The sequence below is a fragment of the Passer montanus genome, unplaced genomic scaffold (assembly GCF_014805655.1).
Source record: "Passer montanus isolate IOZ18808 unplaced genomic scaffold, ASM1480565v1 scaffold8, whole genome shotgun sequence".
Lineage (NCBI taxonomy): Eukaryota > Metazoa > Chordata > Aves > Passeriformes > Passeridae > Passer > Passer montanus.
The window spans coordinates 13,793,506-13,810,798 of record NW_024373256.1 but is presented as its reverse complement, the minus strand read 5'-3'; the positions used below and the strand labels follow the sequence as shown (position 1 = coordinate 13,810,798).

Genomic DNA, 17,293 nt, shown 5'->3' with positions numbered 1-17,293 from the left:
TTGTCTGTGAACTTACTGAGGGTACATCTGATCCCCCCATCCAGATCATCAACAAAGATGTTTAACAGGACTGAATCTTGACTGAATCAGCCTCAGTGCTGAAATTCAGCTGCTCAGTGGGGTTTGCAGGCAGCTGCCAGTTTGCAGAAGTCATGGCTTGGAGTTGTCCCAGGCTGGGGCTCTGAGCAACTTCCACCTGTGCCTCAAGCACCTTCTGCCACCACACCCCCAATTTAGAGATGCCACCAAGGGCCTGGGGATGGCAGTAAACGACATTGCACTAACATAGAGTTGTTCCTAAAGTGCTCCTCATGCTGAGGAACACAGTTTGTCTGTCCTCAGCATAAGCAGCTTAACCTTCTGCTCCCAGGGGATGAGCAGGGGGGTGATGTGCTGCCACTGGTGTGCCAGGAGGGAGCTGTTGGCACAGCCCATCCTCTGAGGTTGCAAAAATGGGTGGAAGTTCATCTTGGCTGAAGCTAAGCAGGACCTCACAGAGGAGAGGAGTGTAGAAGCTGATTGCCTCTGGATTATTTGAGCTGTGGGTGTGTATTCCCAAAGGCTGGGACAAGCAGAGTACTTGTTTTTAGATTACCTTGATAGCCCAGCTAACTTCTGTTACTCTCTGCTCAGACCAGGCAGGATGGACTCTGCTTTTTGAGCAAGGAGAGTTTTGTTCTCCCAGCTCTCCTTTGCAATATTTGTTTCTGTTACCTTTTTCCTGTCACTATAGGGGAGCTACAGTGACATTTGACATGGGGAGGGAGGGAAGGTGGTCATAAACCAGTAAGGACAGAGCAGCTGTCACTCCAGCTGTGGTGTTCTCCCCTAGGTTGACCGGGTGAGCTACCTGCTGCAGGAGATCTACGGCATCGAGAACAAAAACAACCAGGAGACCAAGGTAAAGCTGCCCAGGAGGCTCCCTCAGCTGGGAGCTTCCAGCCTGCACCTTCTGCTTTTGAGCTTAATGGTGGGGATTGTCAGGGCAGTGTGGAGGTGCTTCCCAGAGTCCAAGCTGTGGGATTCCTGCAGGCACCCAAGCAGCCCAGGGATGACAGACCATCCCTGGTGTCGGGCCCAAACAGTCAGTGGAGTTGTGCTGAGGTAATTTTAGGCAGTACGAGGCTCTTGAGGATGTTCCCTGTGGCTGGGATTGCTAGGAGAGAAAGGTATCAATGCCCCAGGGGTGTGTCAGAGCACTGATTTTTTTAGGGCTTGTAGAGAGCCACTGTTGCTGTCTCTCTGCAGTCAAGGCAGTCGTGCCTGGTGTCTGTGCTTTGCTCTTGTGGTTCCTCCATGTTCTGGTTGAGGGTTCTGCATGTTCCAGTAGTGTTCCAGAGAACTGAGCTCTCTGGGGCTTGCCAGTGTCCAGAGACATTCCTCTTGCATTCCTCAGCAGGAGGGAGCACAGCACTCCTAAGGGATATATGTGCAAATGCCATAACCAGAAACATCCCATCCTGAGGCAGGAGCTGCTGCTGGATCCCAGGCTGCTGCACAGCCCTGCACAGGTTGTGTGACTGCTTTATTCTTTCTTCAGCCTCTGTAGAGCTGCCCTTTGCTGCCACCTGGGCTGTGGAGTGTACCCAGTGCTGGCCTTGGGATCACACAGCTCCGGGGTGTGGGGTGCACTGTCTGCACACAGTGGAGCAAGACAAGCAGGATTTCTCTCCAGTGCCCTGCCCAGAGCATCCTGTGATCCCTATCTGCCTGTGCCAACAGGTAGCACCTGAAGAGGCAGGAGGGAGAAGTGTTTTCCAAGGTTTTTCTTGCACAGTATTGAGGGAGTATTAACAGGATTGAGGGTTTCTTTTTGGGTCTTGTGAGGATTCTCGTGATCCAGCAATCCCATGTTCCTGGCCTATCAGACAAGTGGCCTGGGGCCATTTTTGTTCTTCCTTATTCAGCAAACCATGTGAGTGGGACAGCAAAGAGCCTGCTCTCCCTCCAAAAAAAGGCTGGGTGAGGATGTGGCAGCAGCACAAGTGCTGTTTACACCGAGGTTGCTCATGGTCTAGCACATGTTAGCCCCAGGTGAAGGTGGAGGGTACCCATCCTGGGTCATTGTGGTGGGCTCTGGCACAACTTCTATGACATCAGTGGGGAGACTGTGGAGTTTTCTGGTGTCAGTCTTGTGGTTGGAGAGGGAGTTTCTCTTCCGTCTTGATCAGTGGCTGTGATCCAGTTTGTGGGGCTTTGATAAAGATGGGTGTGAACCATGATTATGTTGAATGGGTGCACACTGAGCCTTTTACCAGGGTAGCTATGGGCAGGTGAGTGCCCTGGGCTGGTTCTCCTGCAGCTGCATCAGAGTTTGTACAGGGGATGCAGGAGAATCACTCGCTTGCTCAGGGCACCTGTGGAAGCTGGGCTAGACATGGCTGAAACAACAGGCAGCACAGAGCTCCTTGTGGGGCTGCTCTGTCTGTGGGGAAGAAAGGCCAGAGTGCCAAAGAGTTCACTTCCCTGTTGACCCTGGAGCCACCAGGATGGGAGGCAGGAGCTTGTTCCTGGTCAGCTGCAGTCAAGGGGCTCCCTGCCCCAAAATGGGTCCTCTCTGAACAGAACATGGCTGTGGGGAAGGACAACTCTGCCACGAATTCCCAGTGCAGTACCCTGAGAGGAAGGAGTGTGAGCAGGGCTGTGTGGGCTACAGTTTGCTCTCCTTGAGGAACCCCTGCTGAGAGCTGCAAAAAGAGAATTTCCAGACTTCAGGGTGGGAAATTCCCCCAGGCTGCTGTCCCTTGGCAGCTTGGCATAGCCCCCACACTGCCACGCCAACCCTTTGCCTCTCCTTGCAGCCTTCAGACGACGAGAACAGCGACAACAGCAACGAGTGCGTGGTGTGCCTGTCGGACCTGAGGGACACCCTGATCCTGCCCTGCCGCCACCTCTGCCTCTGCAACTCCTGCGCCGACACGCTGCGCTCCCAGGCCAACAACTGCCCCATCTGCAGGCTGCGTGAGTGCCCGCCACAGGGCAGCCCCTGCCCCATCTGCAGGGTCCCTGAGTGCCCAGGCCACCAGGCCAGCCCCTGCCCCATATGCAGGGCAGGAGAAAGCTGCTCCTCTGGGAATGCAGTGGGCAAAGGCTGCTGTGCTGTTCCAGGCTCAGATTGGATCCAGGTAGGAATGCTTGGCTCCTGCCCTGGGCACAGCATCTCCCCATGGGATGCTGGAATTTGATCAGCCCTGCAGGGACACTCAGTGGCCATGGACAGCAGAGATCTCCTGGAGGGAGGATTGGCTGTGGGAGAGATAAAGAAAACTGCCCCATGAACAGAAGAGAACTGCCCCATCAGACAGGAGTAGAATACACACCCATTTCCAACTGAGACACCTGGCCCTGCCCAGCTCCTGGCAGGAGGAGCCTCTTTTCAGTCCCCCACCCCAAGGCTCAGCATTGCACGTGCTGCTGCTCTGACTGACCTAGAATAAAGGTCCTCAGACAGGAGAGGAGAATGGCTCTGTCTACTCACCCTGTCCCTGGGTGGATGTGAAGGTGCAGGTGCTCTGGGCTGTGGCATGTCAGCAGTTCTTGTGTTTTTGGTGAAGATCAGGAGGAGCCTCTTTTCAGTCCCCCACCCCAAGGCTCAGCATTGGAGGAGAAGGGCTTTCTTCACTCACCCTGTCCCTGGGTGGATCTGAAGGTGCAGGTGCTCTGGGCTGTGCCGTGTCAGCAGTTCTTGTGTTTTGGTGAAGAAGATGGAAAATCCCCCAAAGGAAGGGATGGAGAAGCTTTATCCTGAGGGTATCTGGCTGAGAGAGCACCAGCACCACTGGAGGCGTGTCCAAGTATACAGCATGATTTTTTTTAATCTTCTGACAACCTTACCCAGGTTTCACCAGGAGGCAGGGATGAGGTAACAGTCAGTTTGGAGTCTTTTGCTCTGCCAGGAGTTAGGAGGATTGGCTTAACCCCTGCATTGCTCAGCTGCCAAAAGATGGAAAAACTTAAATACATGTTTTGACACTCAGGCAGCATTTGCTGAATTCTGTGTTTTTTCGAAAGCACAGAGGCACAGGAGGCCCTTGAGAATTTTGTGTTCCTGCTGGAAGGGGCAGAGTGTGGGTTTTACCCCCTGGTCTCTGAGGTATTTGATTGTTTCTAACTGACAATTCTCAGGGAAAGAAATAAAGAGCCTGAGACTGATGTTTGGCCTGAGAAATTAAGTCCAAACAGCCCAAACATGGCAAAGAGCAGTAACCAAATGCAAGATCTCACCAGAGGAAGTGCCAGACTGCTTTGACTATAAGTAGCACATCATAAGACACAGGAACAACATTGTCCCATCTGCAGGCTGTAGGGGAGTAGGTTGTATTTGTTTGGAAAATGCCCCCATCTCAGACTTCCTGGGAATCTGCTGCTGGGGAGTGCAGAGGCAGCAGGGATAGATTTGTACCTCTGTTCTCTGGCTCTAGGCTGATCTTGAAGGGGCTAGGTGCAACAAGAACTAGGAACATGCCTGGCAGGTCCTCACAGCTGCATCAGAACAGATGTCTGGCTCGTTTGTGTGCACCCTTGGCACAGAGCAACAAGCCATGTGAAACATCTGCAGATAGGAGAGATCTGCAGGGAGTGGAGATCAAAGCTCTGGTGGTGGGAGGACTGAGGGGTGGCTGTGCTGGAGACAAGAATACAGGCACTAACCTTCAGCTGGAGCCTTTCACCACCCCAGGGCTGAGGTTTGTGGGGTCTGAAGGAGCCCAAAGGGGATTTAATGACTCCCCCACCCAACCTGCAGCATGCAGTGCACTCCTGAGGCTGAGCTCATGTTTTTCTTACTGTGTTGTTGTGACCTACCCTTAAGGGGAACTTCTCTGGGCCTCTACATTTGCAGAATAGCTGAAGTACCCTGTCCATGACTGTACTGGGGCAGGCAGTGCCTGTTCTCCACCAGGGCTCTGTGCACCCAGACTTGTTCAGCCAGCAGATCCCTTCCCTGTGCAGATCAATGGGAGCCCGACCCCATCCCTGGGCTTTGGGGCTCTCCATGGCCCCACTCCCCATGCCCAGGGGAGCTCCTTCGTGCCCACGGTGTGTTTGTGGCATGGCCTGGCCCTGCTGGGCTGTGCAGTCACCACCTCCTGTTCTCTCCCAGCCTTCCGTGCCCTGCTGCAGATCCGGGCGGTGAGGAAGAAGCCGGGGGCTCTGTCGCCGGTGTCGTTCAGCCCTGTCCTGGCACAGAGTGTGGACCATGATGAGCACTCTGTGAGTACCTGCTGAGCCCTGTGCAAAGCCTGCCCGTTGGTCTCAGCCTGAGCAAGAGCTGCTGGGTGCATGAGTTGCTTGGACTGATGGCTGGGACCTCAGGAGGCTTGGTCACACCCTCCTCTGAGGGCTTCCCAAGCAGTGCTGCCTTTTCTTATCAACACAACTGGACTAGAGGAAACAAATCCACAGAAATCTCAGGACGAGAAGGTTTCTTGTTGCCTGGCCCAACAGAAAAGTGGCAGACTCTGGGCATGACAGGGTGGGAGCTGTGAAAACGGGGCAGAAGGGTTCCAGTTTGACTTGCAAACACATCTCTGTGGCAGCACACGGATAAAATGCCCTTGGCACAGGGGTTCCCAGCATGGGAGTAGAAAGGCCTCCTTGTGGCAGCTTCCCTGGGTGTCTTGGCATGCATCTGAGGGAGTGTGGGATGGGAGGTGTCGTGCTGGTGGCCTCAGGGCCCAGCTGGATGTCCCAGTGTGGTAAGGGCAGCAGCGCTGTTGCACAGCTGGCTCTGGTGAGACACCAAGATTAGAGTGAGGAGAAGGACACGTGCATCTAGACCATCCTACAGGCTTTCATGGGAACAGATACTGTCACAGAAAAAGGTTGGCTTTATCCAGCTGCCCTCTGCTGCCTTCAGCTGGGGCTGAGGAATAGGGTGGTGAAGGCCTGAGGGTTGTGAAGCAGAGTGTGGTGTGTGGAGGACACGGTGCTGTCACCTGCAGAGAGGTGGGGAGATGCTGTGTGTCTCTTCCTGTCACTTAACCTCAAGAAACAATTTCTTTAAAACATGGTTTTCTCTTGACAGCACCCCTTTAAACCCCTTAAGGTGAGCTCTGTCTCCCTGCCCAGCAGGAAGCCTAGGAGGGAAGTGAGAACAGTAAGTGGACTCTGCTGGTTGCACTTGGCAGCTCTGCCAGCGGTGTCACCTGCACGTGGCAGTGTCACACACAAGGGCTTGCTGACACTCTGGGTTTGGCCTGTGCCCCTGCCAGGCTGTGACACTCCACATCCTTCACACTGGCAGTGAGATGCTCACACCCTGCACAGTTAATCACTGACATCCCTGGTTTGCCTGTGGAGGAACAAGCAAGCTTGGCACAGGGGTCTGATGCTGACTCTCAGGGACTGTCCCCTGGCTGATTTATGGTTCCTGGCCAAGATGTTTTCACAGCTTCTTAGGACTGTGGGCAAGCTGCAGTCCCACAGCTCACCCAAAAGCTTCCTTGCACTTACCTCATCCCCTGGGCAGTTTGGTGTGGGCACATCTTGGTGTGGTTTGTGGTGCTGGCATGTAGAGGTGCAGCTGGAGCTGGTCTTGCATTCAGGAGCACTGGCTGTGACAGGCTGGTTTGCTTTTACAGGAACAGGAAGGATGGAGCTTGTCTTGGCTGGGGACACTCTGAGTGGGTTTGGCAGTGTAACTGCAGTGCTGTGCTGGGGACAGCATGAATGGCAATTGTGGGGGTCCAGGAGCTGGGAAGGGGAAACCTGAGGGAGCCCCCAGGCCAGGCAGGCTGTTTGTGCCCTCTTTGTTTACTCCCATCAAATGCAGCCATGGCTGTCATCTCTGTCAAGGAAGTTGCAGGTTTTTTTTTTGCTCAAGCCACCTCTGATGCTCGGCCTTGTAGGAACATGACTTGCTGGGCTTGAAGGGCTGGAGAAAACCTGGTGCTGGTTCAGGTTTGAACCCATTCTGGCATGACCTGGCTCTCTGCAAGGCTCCCACAGGGACTGGCAGTGTTCCTGAGTGTCCCAGAAGGGAATGGTGTCCCAGAGAGGGTGTCCTAGCCATTGGCTGGGAAATCCTCCTCCAGGCTCTGAGCTGTGCTGTGCAACCTGAGCTTTCAGCACAGCAACAGGCAGCCTTTGAACCCTCAGGGCCTGCCCTGCACAGCCAGGAGACAAAGCCCCAAACAGAAATCCAGGGGAAGTTTGTCTCCCTGACTTTTCTGTACACAGAATAGCACAGCTGGGCTGCTGTCTGCAGATGAAAAGTTTTTTTTGAGATGGCTTTTGGCCCCACCACCTACAGCTGGCAGCAGCTGGGAACCCATTCCTTGTTTAGCTGAGCTCTTTATCTTCAAAGCTCACAGCACCAGTAGCACCAGGACTTGGGGATTGACCCCAGGTGCCACTCATTCTTCCCTCCCCAACAGCCCTAACTCCTCCTGTGACCAAGGTGAGTCAGTTCAGCACTCAGCTCTCACCAAATCAGGGCTGTGTTGGTACAGGCTGCTGGGCAGGTTCATCTGCAGGTGTGACTGAGACACGGGGCACACAGAGGCTGTGGAGGTTCATGGCCAGGCTGAGCAGCATGGTGCCATCCTCTGTACAGCTTAGAACCATCTCCTTGAGGACACAGGGCTGAAACATCTCAATTTAATGTAGCCTGAACTGTGGGAGTGTCACCTCCTGATTTGCATCAGGCTGGGCTGAGCTGCCTGTGGCCTCCTGGGCTCAGCATAAACCCCATTTGTCTCTGGGTGCACAGGGTCTTTATGATCAGGAGTTTTTTTGGAGTTAAACCAGTGTTGATTTAATGGCTTTGCAAGGGTCCCTTTGAGTGGCAGCTTTGTGATTTACAGAGAGAATGGGAGTTGGTGTGGGTTTCCTCCTCCTAACGAGGCCAGTGGTTTTGTGATCCCTTTCCTGCCTTTCAGCAGAGCTGGCTGTGCATGGAGCCAGTGTTAGCAGCTGAGAGGACATGGGAGAAATGGAATTGGGGTAGGCTTCAAGAACCATCTCTCAGCTGGTGCACACATGCTCCCCTCCTTCAGCTCTGCCTTGGTGACACTGGTGGTGCTGTGAAACAGATGCATGTTCCATGGCTGGGAGCACAAGTGGGATGTTCATTGAGCTGGAAATGTCTCTGAACCGCTGGAGGAGCTTTCAGGGGAAAAAAATCCAAACGTATTTTATAGCAGCTTTTTAGGAGCCTGCTTCCTCACCCTCCTTGCCCAGCTCTTGAAAGCACATCAGGGGGATGCCCAATCTCTCAAGCACTGCTCTGGGAGCTTGCCTGGAGCATCACCAGCACTGCAGCCCTGAGGGGAATGTGTGGCCGTCCAGGGAAGGCACCAAGGAGGTGGCTGTGGGGCTGGGCTGCCTGGGGGGAGCAGCAGGCTTCCAGCCTGGCGATGTTTTCCTACCACGCCCCTGTTTGTCACCCGCAGAGCTCTGACAACATCCCCGCAGGCTACGAGCCCATCTCGCTGCTGGAAGCGCTGAACGGGCTGCGCTCGGCGTCGCCCGCGCTGCCCTCGGCCCCTCTGTACGACGAGATCTCCTACTCGGGGCTGGGGGACGGGCTGCCCCCCGCCAGCCGCCCGCTCGTGGCCATGGACAGAGCCCTGGAGGGCGCCCACCCAAAGGGCAAGCGCAGCAAGTCTCCAGACAGGTCAGCAGGGCACGGGGTCCGCTCCTCTCGCCAGCCCTGAGGCTTGGTGGCCACACGCACCAGGAGCCAGGAGAGGGCTCTGGCTGGTCCCACCACTGCTGTTAGCACAGCTAACCCAGAACTTCAGGAGGCCAGCAGGTGCTTGTGCCAGGGAGGGAACTGGGACATTGTCCCTGTGTTCAGCCTGGTTACAGTCTCCTAAGGACTGGCTCTGTCACCAAAAGAAAGAGGATTCTAATCATAGAATCACAAAATGGTTTGCATTGGGAAGGGCCATTAAGCTCATCTCATTGCAACTCCCTGCTGTGGACAGACAACTTCCACTATCCCAGGTGGCTCCACGCTCCTTCCAGCCTGGCCTTGGACACTTCCAGGGATGGAGCAGCCACAGCTTCTCTGGGCAGCCTGTGCCAGGGCCTCACCACCCCCACAGTAAAGACATTGGATGGAAGTGTCTCCTTCCCAATGCACTTAGTCCTAGAATTTACGTTTGATGTCCAAACCTCATTGGATTTCAGCTTTCCATGAAGCTCCTCAGGAGCAAAGGAATGGGGAGGAGTGACCTGGATTTCAGAGCACAAAGTGCTGAATTGAGATCCTGTAGTTCTTGTCTGAAGGCTCCTCTGTTGGCCCTGTGATGGAGGGGTTAGGTGAGGATATGGGGCTGTTCAGATCAGATCAGACTGGGTTTGTTCCTGGCACTCCTCACTGCTCCAGCCCAGATTTTCACCTGGGAAGGGAGCCCTGAAAGTGTGAGGAGCAGCGTGGGACCCGAGCCTCTTGTTGCTGTGCTGGAGTTTGGCACCACTTGGCTCTGTCCTGCCCTGCTGCTGCTGTTCCCCATGTGGCCATGATGAATTCAGCTCCCCACTCTGAGCTCCTGCTCATGAGAGCAGGCTTGTGCTGCCCCCCAAGTCCTGCAGGCCCCAGGGTGCTGGCAGCTCCCTGCAAATGGAGTTTCTCTTGCTGCAGCACACTACGGTCTCCCTCATCCCCAATCCATGAGGAGGATGAGGAGAAGCTCTCCGAGGACTCTGACTCGCAGGCGGTGCTGAGCGGGGGTGAGCTGGTCCTGAGGGAGACCAGCTCTCCAGAGGTAAGTGTGTGCTCTGCTGGGACATGGGAAGTGCCTCCTGAAGGACCACTGCCTCAGCCAAGAGTCTTGGCTGCTTTGTTTACCCCTAAGGCCCCCTGGGGAAGGAGATAGCCACTCCCTGTGCTCCTGACACCTCTTTGGCAGTGGAAAACCACTCAGTCATGGCAGAGCTGACCTTCCCCAGCATCCTGGGCATGCCTGGCAGGGTTTGGGGCGGGGGTGGGAGCTGGGCATTAGGAGCTTCCAGTGCCCACTGCTGGTAAGACCCCTCCAATCCCAGCCTGCAGTGCTACAGCACTGGGGTAGCCCCTGCTCCTGCCCTGGAACAAGCCCTGGCCCCGAGCACAGCTCCCTGGAGAAAGCCAGAGCAGGAGAATGGCACAGCAAAAGCTCCAGCTGCAGAAGTAACCTGTGCTGTCCCTCCTTACAGAGCGTGGCAGGGGAAGAGCTGGAGGAGGCCTCATCGGTGCAGCAGGGTATGTGTGGGTGCAGCCAGACCTCGGCTCGGTGTTCAGTGCTGTTGGGTGGGACAGGGACAACTGGGGAATGGACAAATGAGCTCAGAAACATCCAGCCCCCTAAGTCCATTTCTGAGGCTCTGTTCTTCACCAGGGAAAGGTCCCACGGTCTTTTCTTAGAGGCGATGGAGCAAAATCCACAGGTCTCCCTGGTTTATTTGCCAAGCATCTTGCCTTGCTCTGAGCTCTACTCAGGTAGAGCTTTCCATGCCACAAGCTCTGCTTGCACCAGTGAGGACACCACTGGGGTCCTGATGAGAGCACATCCATGGTACTGGGCACACAGAATGGGCCTCTGGGTCCTTGGGATGGGTCTCTGGTGCTCAGTCAGCACCTACAGGGGAGAAGGATGGGGTGAGAGAGGAGTGATGGGCACGCTTTGGGCCACGAGGCTGCACGTGAAGAGGTGGCCCCTTGCCACTGTGACCTGGGCCAGTGTGACCAGCACTGCAGCGGGGCTGGGGGGCCTGGGGAGCTTCCCCACATGCAAGAGCTCGGCCCACCCTGGCCGTGGGCGCCCGGGGGCTGAGGGGCCGTGCTCTGGGCTGGTTCCAGGTAGCCGCCCGCCCTCGGTGGAAGACGTGCTGCAGGACGGCGGCTGCGGCGAGAGCCGGAGCCTGACGCGCTCCGAGAGCGACGCCCCGGTCGATGTCTTCCTGCCAGGTAACGGCCGCGCCAGCGGGGCCGGGGCCCCTGGAGCCCTGTCCCACAGCCCTGGCGTGGGGCTGGAGCAGTCCTGCCCGGTGCACGGGCTCCCCAGGGTGAGCGGTGGGCAGGGGGGATTACACAGAGGTGACCCCCTCTCTCTCCTCCTCCCTCACCCTCGTGTCTCTGTCCTTCCCCTCCTTTCTTCTCTTTGGGCCACAGCCACTCCCAGCACAGTTCTGTGTGACAAGGGCCTCCTGTGTGCTCCCAAGTGTGCTCCTGCTTGGGGTGAGGGAGGGGAGCCCTGTGGGCCAGCAGCTGGGGGCAAGCGGTGCTGTCACGGCAGGGAGGGTCCCGGTGTGACAGGGACACTGCGCTGTCCTCACCTCTGACTGTTGTTGTTGCAGCCTGTTTTCTTCCGTAGAGTCGCAGTCTGTTCTGAGTTACCTCTCTAATGTCTCCTTCCCTCTCTGTCTGCCTTCCTCCCTCCTGTCTTGGGCAGCACTTGGTCCTGATTCCTGCTCTGTTGGTATAGAGGAGTAAGCTGGTACGTCTTCTCGTTCTTCTTACGCATCCCTGTTGTGGGGGGCAGCAGGGCCCTCCTGGGAGTGCTGGCAGACAGCGGGGATGGGGCTGGTCCTGCCGTGGGCAGGGAAGGAGGAGCAGCAAACCAGCCAGGCTGCACTGCTGGCTCTGTCCTCGCTCCCTTCCCAGTGCTGGCACAGCATTCCTGCTGTCCCCGAGTGCCAGGACACCACCAACACCCAGGGCCCTGCTGGCTTCTCCCAGCCTGTGGCACACAGCGTCCCCGCTGTGTCCCACCCGTGACACTCAGCCTGCGCCCAAGGGCAGGAGTGGTTGGCTGCAGCCCCACCTCCCGTGCTCAGTCCAGGGGGAGGGATGGCTGACACCCCGCCAGGCTCCCGTGGCTGCCGCTGAACTCCCTGTCCTCACCCAGGCTCGTCCGACTTCACCAAGACGCTCCCCGTCCGCGGCACCGGCAGCCCCACGCAGCCCCTTCTCTTCGAGCAGAGCCGTCTGCACCTGGAGGACGAGCAGAGCGCTCCGTGAGGGCCGGGCTGCCCGTGCCCCTGGGCGGCCCCAGCCCGTGCATGCTCCCCGCGCCGGGTAGGGGCTGCTGCCGCCGCGGGCCGTGTCCGTGGCGCCGGGGCGGCAGATGAAGGACACTACCGATGTATATTTTGTACGTACCGAGCACAGCCCTTTGCTGTCACTGCCCCTGTACATAGCTGTGGCCCTCCCTGCCTTGCCGGGGCGCGGGGCTCCGCGGGAGCGGCGGAGGGCGGGGGCCAGCCCGGCCCAGCCCGTTCGGGGTGCCCCCCGTTCCCGCAGAGCCCGGCGCTGCCCACGCCGTGTGCCTTGTTCTGCTTCTGCGGGGGTCCCGGGGCCCGTCCCGCTCCCCGTCCATGTTTGTAGTAATAAACCGTGGAGCAGCCGCCGCACTGCGTCTGCGCCGGGGGCGGGAGGGCATGGCGGGGGTGTGTGTGGGGGGGGGGCTCGTTCGTTCCCGCCCCCGCCTCCTTCCCGGCGTGCCGTTCGGCGCCCCTCCTTCCCCGCGCGCTCCGCTGGGATTGGCCGCGCGCGCCGCTGGCCCCCGCGCGCCGCGCTGCCCTAATAAGGCGAGCGGCGCGCGCAGCCCGCCCGCCCCTCAGCGTGCGCGGAGCGGGCGGCGGTGGCGCGAGGCGATGGCGGCCATGGGGACGATGGCGGCCATGGGCCCGCTGCCCGCCATGGGCGCGCTGCCGCCCCTGCCCACTCTCGGCGTGCCCGGCGTGCCCGAGCTGAAGCCGCTCACGCGGTACGAGGCGATGCGGCTCGGCCCGGGCTGGAGCCACTCGTGCCACGCCATGCTGTACGCGCCCAACCCGGGCATGCTGTTCGGCCGCATCCCGCTGCGCTACGCCGTGCTGGTGAGGGGGGGCGAGGCCGCGCCGGGCCGGGCCGGGCNGGCGGCGGGCTGAGGGGCGGCGGCTCCGCGGTAGTTCCCGTTCAGCGCGGTAGTGGCAGGCTGGGCCCGAGCCCGGGGGGGAGCCCGCGGGCTTGCGCGGCCGGGGCGCGGAGCCCTGCGGCCGGGCCGCTGTCGGTGGATGGTCCTGGATGCGCCGGCCGGTAGTGCCGCGACGGAGCGGCCGCGACGCCTCCCGCGCTCCTCCGGCTCCTCCGGAGGCCTCCGTGAGCCCCCTCGCCCCCCGCCGGGGGCCGCGCCGTGCCCCATTAACACCCTGCGCCTCTATTGCAGATGCAGATGCGATTTGACGGACTGCTGGGCTTTCCCGGGGGGTTCGTGGATCGCCGTTACTGGTCCCTGGAGGACGGTCTGAATCGGGTGCTGGGCTTGGGTTTAGGCTGTGTGCGCCTGACGGAAGCTGACTATCTGTGCTCGCACCTGACAGAGGGGCCACATCGCGTGGTGGCACACTTCTACGCCAGGCAGCTCACCCTGGAGGAGCTGCACACCATCGAGATCAGCGCGGTGCATTCCCGAGACCACGGGATGGAGGTGGGACACCCGCGAGGGGTGTGCGAGCTCTCACTTAGCCCAGGGAAGGCGCCGCTTCCCTCCTGGGTCTGCCGGGCTGCCCTGGCCAGCCCGGCCGGGGAATGCACCGCAGGTCGAGCTGCCGTGGGCAGGTGCCCGCACCGCCCGAGGCAGCGGCGTTAGGGACCGTGCCCGGGGTCGTGCCGCCCGCTCCGAGCGTAGCCAGCTCGAGCTCCAGCTGTTCCCGGTGTCCACCCACGCAGGGATGAGCCCGTGTTACCGCTCGGCCTCAGGATGTGGGCGAGGGCCGTTTGCAGCCGGGGGGATCCCCCCTGCCCTGGGCCGAGTGCCCCGGACTGGACCGTGACCTCGGTGTGGTGATGTCGCTGTGAGCCGAGCTCCTCCCCTGCGGGGGGCACCTTCCTGCCCGCGGGCAGCCGCGCCCGGGGCAGCGCGCGAGAGCCGGGGCCTGCCCCGTGCCCACGGGGCGCCCGGTGGGTGTCGGCAGCCGCGAGCCGAGGCAGCGGGCTCTGGGTCGTGGCCTGGTACAGGGGGACTCGTGGGACAGCCGTGGTGTCACCACGCAGGGCACGGATGGAGGGGAAAGTGGGACTCCCATAGTGGCCTGGGGCAGCGGGATCCCTGCAAAGGGGCAGAAGGGGGAGCAGAGCCAGGGCCGGGCTGAGGGGCTGGGCAGGCAGAGCAGGGCCCTGGGGGCTTTGGGCAGGGGCACTGAAGGGGCTCAGTGGGGCTGAGGGCAGCAAGGGCAGGGGCTGGTGTGGGAGGGAGGGGCAGAGCCTGGCACGGGGGCAGGGCAAGCCTGGGCCGAGGGCTGGCGGGCACCGGGTGAGGGTGTGGGGCAGAGGGTGCGGGCGGGGGGCTGGCGCTGCCGTGGCCCCTGCTGAGCCGTGCCCGTGCTGTTGCAGGTGATGGGCATGGTCCGTGTCCCCCTCTACACCCAGAAGGATCGCATGGGCGGGCTGCCCAACTTCCTGGCCAACTCCTTCGTAGGAACCGCCAAGTTCCAGCTCCTGTTTGCCCTGAAGATCCTGAACATGGTGCCGGAGGAGAAGCTGGCCGAGGCGGTGGCTGCCACGCAGAGGCCGAAGAAGGCGGCCATCGACCACGCCGGAGGGGCAGCAGGACACCACAAGGCGGGCAACGAGCTGGCTAGAGCGGGCAATGAGCTGGGAGAGAGGGCAGAGCACCCGGGCATGTTGCACGGGGGGGCAGAGCAGCACCTGGTGGGGCTGGAGGGCGAGGCCGAGGCGCTGGAGCAGCAGGTGGGGCTGGGCGCTGACGCCATGGCCGAGCAGGCCGAGGGCATGGAGTGACGCCGCCGCGATGGCGCTCAGTTAAAAGTGGGTGAGCTGAGAGACTTCTAACTTTCCGACCCGTGGCTGGCTGCAGTGGCTGCCCACGCGGTCCCACTGCCCAGCCGGGAGGGGTTGGGTTTGTCTAAAGCAGGGAAAAGCGATTTTATTTTTATGGCCATTAAACTCTTAGCGAGCTTCCCAGATCAACCTGCACAGCCCCTGCAGAGAGTTCATGTGCTTACGTGAGGGCGCCAGAGCCTTAGAATAACGCTTTGATTTCAGGGACACTGCTGCTGTCAGGTCCCCCTTTCATTTGTAAGGAACAAAACATCTAATTTTTTAAATGCCCCGTCTCGACTCGGACGTGGCTGTGTTGGCACTGGGCACAGCTGAGGCCTGGGGCTTCTGGTCAAGCACCTCTGCCCGTGTTAGGGGCCAGGCTCCCCTTGGGGTGCTGGCACAACGGGGCAGCCGTGCCATGAATTCCCTCTGGGGCGTTGGGGATGCTCATGTGGGTCCCTACCTGGAGATCTGTGGGAGCAGGAAAGTGGAATAAATGGCTTTGCTGAAAGTTTAACACTTGGGAATGTTTTTGAGGGTTGGTGCAGAGCTGGTGGTGACCCCGAGCTGGGGAGGTGCAGGGGGGGGGAGCACAGAGGGCAGAGGTGAAGGGCTGGAGCTGGGGGTGGCAGGAGAGGCGTGGGCTGGCTCAGGTGCTTTACCATGCCAGCCCTTGAGTTTGTGTTGCTCTAGAATGGTTTGTGCTCCCCAGGGCTCCAGGCAGGGGCTGGGAGCAGCTTGTCCCAGGTGCAGGAGCAGCTCCCAAGCACAAGCTGTGCCTTAGGAAAACCCACCCATCCTGCAGTCCTGTTGGAAGGGCAGGCTCAGCCCTCACAGAGCTGCTTCCCTTTCCCTATCCCCCCTCTCCCTGGCTTGGAGCAGCAGCAGCAGCTCCCCCAGGATCCCCCCAGCCCCACAGAAAAGGGTCTGTGGTCACCCAGGGCACAAGCAGATGGTCAGAGGCGGATTCTCTGCAGGGACAGACGACTCAAAAAAGAGGTTTGGTTTAATTGAAGATGTTTAGCAAGAGGTTCTTCAATAAATAATGGGCTGTGGTGGGGACAGGGCTGACACCTCAGGACAGGGTCGTAGGAAGACACACAGACCAGTCACAGCTCCCCTGGGATGTGCTCGAGTAGCGGAGTTGGGTTGTGTAAGGGACAGGAGGGAAACTGGGGACACAGACACACATCAGCCCCAGGCAGTCAGGAGGGAAGAGCTTCATTCTGGTCCAGAGAAAGCAAGTGCTAAGAATGGACTTGGGCTGCTAAAGAAACTCAACCAACAGATGTGTTAAGTAAAAGTGGATAAGCAAAAATACCCCAAACTGGTAACAGCTGAGGCTGGAAGGGTGTCAGGGGCCCTGAGGAGGCACTGGGGCTGGGGTGGAGCTGCCTACCCAGTGCCACTGGCACTGCTGAACTAAAGGGTAGCCAGGGATGACATGGGATGCAAGAGGCCCACTAGGAGGGCAGCCCTGGCACCTTGGGGCTTGAAGGTGTCAAAGGCTGGGCTTCCCATCACTGCCCTGTTTGACTCCTTGTAAACACCTCTTTACCATTTCTTTGAGCCCCAGAAGGACCAGCACCTCCCAGAGCAGCCTGGTGCTGCTCTCAGACATGAAACATGCCAGTCCCTGAGGCTGCCTGCTCTCCTGCCTGGCACCAGTCACAGCAGCTCATCTCCTGCCTCCTTTTATTAGTGAGCTGCCACCCCGGGGCTGGTCACTGCCAGGGCTTTCAGTGCCCATCCAGGCTGAAGGTGCTCCTTGGCTCTTCTGAGGCCCAGCCTGAGCCATGTGTCAGCCCCAGGGCCTGCCCAGCCCCTGGCACAGCTGGCAGTGCCAGCCCATCCAGGCCCTGCTCTGGCATGGGTCCCTCTGTTCCCATCCCACTTACAAAATGAGGCTGGAATAAGGAACATGGTGCTGAGCAGGGGAAGAGCCTTGGCCAGGGAAGGGGATTTGCCATGGGAATAGCGGGGCCCCTGGCCTGGCTGCACATGAGCTACTCAGGGCAGCAATGAGAGCATGCCCAGCACAGCCAGAGGTGCCCAAAGCACAACACTGAGCAGCTGGGGCGCCTTTCCAGCAAGGGAAAGCTGTTGTGATCTGTGCTCACATCCCATCCCTCAAGATCCTGCAAAGTCCAGCCTGGTGCCAAGGAAGGGGAGAAGGGCTCTGGACCAGACTCTACACTGCCAGCACCCCTCCCTGCTACATTCCATCCTGGACAAAGGCAGAAAGATCTATACAGTATAATACATATATATTTCACTATGAAATAGCAATTTCATTCCCTGCCTTCTACTTTATGCATCCTGAATTCTATGCTTCTTTTTACATCACTCCAGAGGGCTGGTGGGGCTGGGTAGTTTCTCATGCGAGGCAGTTGCTCTCCCTGGAAGTCACCCACAGGAGCACCAGCAGCTGATGTGGCAGGACCTAAACATGATTGCCTTTCCTCCCTTGCCCCTGCCCCAGCTGCCCCCTTCCCCAGCAACAAGGGCAGCTCTGCCCTGCAGCCAGGGCTCTCCCAGTCC

General features: G+C 59.2%; 2 protein-coding genes and 1 long non-coding RNA gene across 9 annotated transcripts in view; 2 read left to right on the top strand and 1 right to left on the bottom strand.

The window, feature by feature from the left end:
• MGRN1 (mahogunin ring finger 1) overlaps positions 1-12,336 on the top strand; it is a 49,405-nt gene extending 37,069 nt beyond the window's left edge. Inside the window, exons 9-18 of one of the 6 annotated variants that reach the window (XM_039732520.1) lie at positions 833-901; positions 2,802-2,961; positions 5,102-5,211; positions 6,026-6,097; positions 8,394-8,617; positions 9,590-9,713; positions 10,144-10,189; positions 10,787-10,894; positions 11,379-11,423; positions 11,835-12,336. In XM_039732520.1, coding sequence (XP_039588454.1) covers positions 833-901; positions 2,802-2,961; positions 5,102-5,211; positions 6,026-6,097; positions 8,394-8,617; positions 9,590-9,713; positions 10,144-10,189; positions 10,787-10,894; positions 11,379-11,419 — 954 coding nt within the window. In that variant the 3' untranslated portion in view covers positions 11,420-11,423; positions 11,835-12,336. Of the gene's footprint in view, positions 1-832; positions 902-2,801; positions 2,962-5,101; positions 5,212-6,025; positions 6,098-8,393; positions 8,618-9,589; positions 9,714-10,143; positions 10,190-10,786; positions 10,895-11,283; positions 11,424-11,834 lie in introns of those variants that run through there. The other 5 variants (XM_039732524.1, XM_039732519.1, XM_039732525.1 and 2 more) reach the window with 5 other exon arrangements.
• Positions 10,370-11,397, bottom strand: LOC120513283. Its single transcript, XR_005630234.1, has 2 exons — positions 11,263-11,397; positions 10,370-10,565 (listed from the first exon to the last, which is right to left on the bottom strand). It is a non-coding gene; the product is annotated as an uncharacterized LOC120513283 (long non-coding RNA).
• A 216-nt stretch (positions 12,337-12,552) lies between the features above and the next one.
• Positions 12,553-15,269, top strand: NUDT16L1 (nudix hydrolase 16 like 1). Of its 2 annotated transcripts, XM_039732527.1 has the most exons (3): positions 12,561-12,807; positions 13,137-13,397; positions 14,303-15,269. In XM_039732527.1, exons 1-3 carry the CDS (start codon positions 12,583-12,585, stop codon positions 14,708-14,710), a joined length of 894 nt encoding a protein of 297 aa, XP_039588461.1. In that variant the 5' UTR covers positions 12,561-12,582; the 3' UTR covers positions 14,711-15,269. The 2 variants fall into 2 exon arrangements, with proteins under 2 accessions (XP_039588462.1, XP_039588461.1); XM_039732528.1 differs by lacking the exon at positions 13,137-13,397 and having other exon boundaries at positions 12,553-12,807.
• The last annotated feature ends 2,024 nt before the right edge of the window (positions 15,270-17,293 follow it).